The 3,760-nt window shown below is 32.3% G+C and overlaps 1 protein-coding gene across 1 annotated transcript in view; it reads right to left on the reverse strand.

Moving 5' to 3' along the window:
- The window catches only part of LOC133550615 (transmembrane and immunoglobulin domain-containing protein 1-like), a 15,192-nt gene continuing 11,432 nt past the window's right edge, over positions 1-3,760 (reverse strand). Inside the window, exon 6 of the mRNA XM_061896552.1 lies at positions 1-171. Coding sequence (XP_061752536.1) covers positions 160-171 — 12 coding nt within the window. The 3' untranslated portion in view covers positions 1-159. The remainder of the gene's footprint in view (positions 172-3,760) is intronic.

Raw genomic sequence — 3,760 nt, forward strand, 5'->3', positions numbered from 1 at the left:
TTTTTACAAGGAGGACTTTATTGGTAAAATGCGACATGTCAACATTTACTTCCTGTTAGTAAGTTTGTATAAATAATTGGGGTATAAAATTAAACACTCTAATAAAGGGGAGTAATAATCACAGTCTGTTGCTCCTGCAGGAATCTTCATGGCGATTGTTCATTTGCAGCACTGTGGGAAAGAGTTATTGTTATTATGTGTTATTAACTCATGTACACTGTGAAAGTATCAGTGTTATTGATGTACTGTATATGTATAAAAGTATCAGTGTTGTTAATGTACTCTATATGGATAAAAGTATCAGTGTTATTGATGTACTGTATATGGATAAAATTATCAGTGTTTTTGATGTACTTTGTATGGATACAAGTATCAGTGTTGTTAATGTACTCTATATGTATAAAAGTATCAGTGTTATTGATGTACTCTATATGAATACAAGTATCAGTGTTGTTAATGTACTCTAAATGGATAAAAGTATCAGTGATGTTAATGTACTCTATATGTATAAAAGTATGAGTGTTATTGATGTACTCTACATGAATACAAGTATCAGTGTTGTTAATGTACTCTATATGTATAAAAGTATCAGTGTTATTGATGTACTCTATATGAATACAAGTATCAGTGTTGTTAATGTACTCTAAATGGATAAAAGTATCAGTGATGTTAATGTACTCTATATGTATAAAAGTATGAGTGTTATTGATGTACTCTACATGAATACAAGTATCAGTGTTGTTAATGTACTCTATATGTATAAAAGTATTAGTGTTATTGGTGTACTCTGTATGGATAAAAGTATCAGTGTTATTGATGTACTCTATATGAATACAAGTATCAGTGTTGTTGATGTACACTATGTTGATAAAATTATCAGTGTTATTGATATGGATAAAAGTATTAGTGTTGTGTATGTACTCTATATGGATAAAAGTATCAGTTTTATTGATGTACTCTACATGAATATAAGTATCAGTGTTGTTAATGTACTCTATATGTATAAAAGTATCAGTGTTATTGATGTACTCTATATGGATACAAGTATTAGTGTTGTTGATGTACTCTATATGGATACAAGTATCAGTGTTATTGATGAACACTATGTTGATAAAATTATCAGTGTTATTGATGTACTCTATATGGATAAATTATCAGTGTTATTGATGTACTCTATATGGATAAAAGTATGAGTGTTGTTAATGTACTCTATATGGATAACAGTATCAGTGTAATAGATGTACTCTATATGGATAACAGTATCAGTGTAATAGATGTACTCTATATGGATGAAAGTATCAGTGTTATTGATGTACTCTATATGGATAAAAGTATCAGTGTTGTTGATGTACTCTATACGAATAAAAGCATCAGTGTTACTGATGTACACTATATCGATAAAAGTATCAGTGTTGTTGATGTACTTTAAATGGATAAAAATATCAGTGTTGTTGATGTACTCTATATAAATAAAAGTATTAGTGTTGTTGTACTTTATATGGAAAAAAGTATCAGTACTCCATATGGACAAAAGTATCAGTGTTTTTGATGTACACTATATGGAAAAACGTATCAGTGTTATTGATGTAGTCTCTATGAATAAAAGTATCAGTGTTGTTAATGTACTTTACATGGATAAAAGTATCAGTGTTATTGATGTACTGTATATGGATAGAAGTATCAGTGTTGTTGATGTACTCTATATGGATAAAAGTATCAGTGTTGTTGATGTACTCTATATGGATAAAAGTATCAGTGTTGATGTACTCTATAATTAATAAAAGTATGAGTGTTATTGATGTACTCTATATGGATAAAAGTATCAGTGTTGTTGATGTACTCTATATGGACAAAAGTATCAGTGTTGTTGATGTACTCTATATGGATAAAAGTATCAGTGTTGTTGATGTACTCTATATGGATACAAGTATCAGTGTTGTTGATGTACTCTAAATGGATAAAAGTATCAGTGTTGTTGATGTACTCTATATAGATACAAGTATCAGTGTTGTTGATGTACTCTACATGGATGAAAGTATCAGTGTTGTTGATGTACTCTATATGTATAAAAGTATCAGTGTTGTTGATGTACTCTATATGGATAAAAGTATCAGTGTTGTTGATGTACTCTAAATGGATAAAAGTATCAGTGTTGTTGATGTACTCTATATGGATAAAAGTATCAGTGTTGTTGATGTACTCTACATGGATAAAAGTATCAGTGTTGTTGATGTACTCTATATGTATAAAAGTATCAGTGTTGTTGATGTACTCAATATGGATAAAAGTATCAGTGTTGTTGATGTACTCTAAATGGATAAAAGTATCAGTGTTGTTGATGTACTCTAAATGGATAAAAGTATCAGTGTTGTTGATGTACTCTATATGGATAAAAGTATCAGTGTTGTTGATGTACTCTATATGGATAAAAGTATCAGTGTTGTTGATGTACTCTATATGGATAAAAGTATCAGTGTTGTTGATGTACTCTAAATGGATAAAAGTATCAGTGTTGTTGATGTACTCTATATGGATAAAAGTATCAGTGTTGTTGATGTACTCTACATGGATAAAAGTATCAGTGTTGTTGATGTACTCTATATGTATAAAAGTATCAGTGTTGTTGATGTACTCAATATGGATAAAAGTATCAGTGTTGTTGATGTACTCTAAATGGATAAAAGTATCAGTGTTGTTGATGTACTCTAAATGGATAAAAGTATCAGTGTTGTTGATGTACTCTATATGGATAAAAGTATCAGTGTTGTTGATGTACTCTATATGGATAAAAGTATCAGTGTTGTTGATGTACTCTATATGGATAAAAGTATCAGTGTTGTTGATGTACTCTATATGGATAAAAGTATCAGTGTTGAGGGGACAAGTCAGGAGAAGTGGGGTCCTAAAAGTCTGGTGTGTAACATTACTAGGGTCCTAAAAGTCTGGTGTGTAACATTACTAGGGTCCTAAAAGTCTGGTGTGTAACATTACTAGGGTCCTAAAAGCCTGGTGTGTAACATTACTAGGGTCCTAAAAGTCTGGTGTGTAACATTACTAGGGTCCTAAAAGTCTGGTGTGTAACATTACTAGGGTCCTAAAAGTCTGGTGTGTAACATTACTAGGGTCCTAAAAGTCTGGTGTGTAACATTACTAGGGTCCTAAAAGTCTGGTGTGTAACATTACTAGGGTCCTAAAAGTCTGGTGTGTAACATTACTAGGGTCCTAAAAGTCTGGTGTGTAACATTACTAGGGTCCTAAAAGTCTGGTGTGTAACATTACTAGGGTCCTAAAAGCCTGGTGTGTAACATTACTAGGGTCCTAAAAGTCTGGTGTGTAACATTACTAGGGTCCTACAAGTCAGGTGTGTAACATTACTAGGGTCCTAAAAGTCTGGTGTGTAACATTACTAGGGTCCTAAAAGTCTGGTGTGTAACATTACTAGGGTCCTAAAAGTCTGGTGTGTAACATTACTAGGGTCCTAAAAGTCTGGTGTGTAACATTACTAGGGTCCTAAAAGTCTGGTGTGTAACATTACTAGGGTCCTACAAGTCTGGTGTGTAACATTACTAGGGTCCTAAAAGTCTGGTGTGTAACATTACTAGGGTCCTAAAAGTCTGGTGTGTAACATTACTAGGGTCCTAAAAGTCTGGTGTGTAACATTACTAGGGTCCTAAAAGTCTGGTGTGTAACATTACTAGGGTCCTAAAAGTCTGGTGTGTAACATTACTAGGGTCCTAAAAGTCTGGTGTGTAACATTACT

Source organism: Nerophis ophidion, linkage group LG04 (assembly GCF_033978795.1).
Source record: "Nerophis ophidion isolate RoL-2023_Sa linkage group LG04, RoL_Noph_v1.0, whole genome shotgun sequence".
Taxonomy (NCBI): domain Eukaryota; kingdom Metazoa; phylum Chordata; class Actinopteri; order Syngnathiformes; family Syngnathidae; genus Nerophis; species Nerophis ophidion.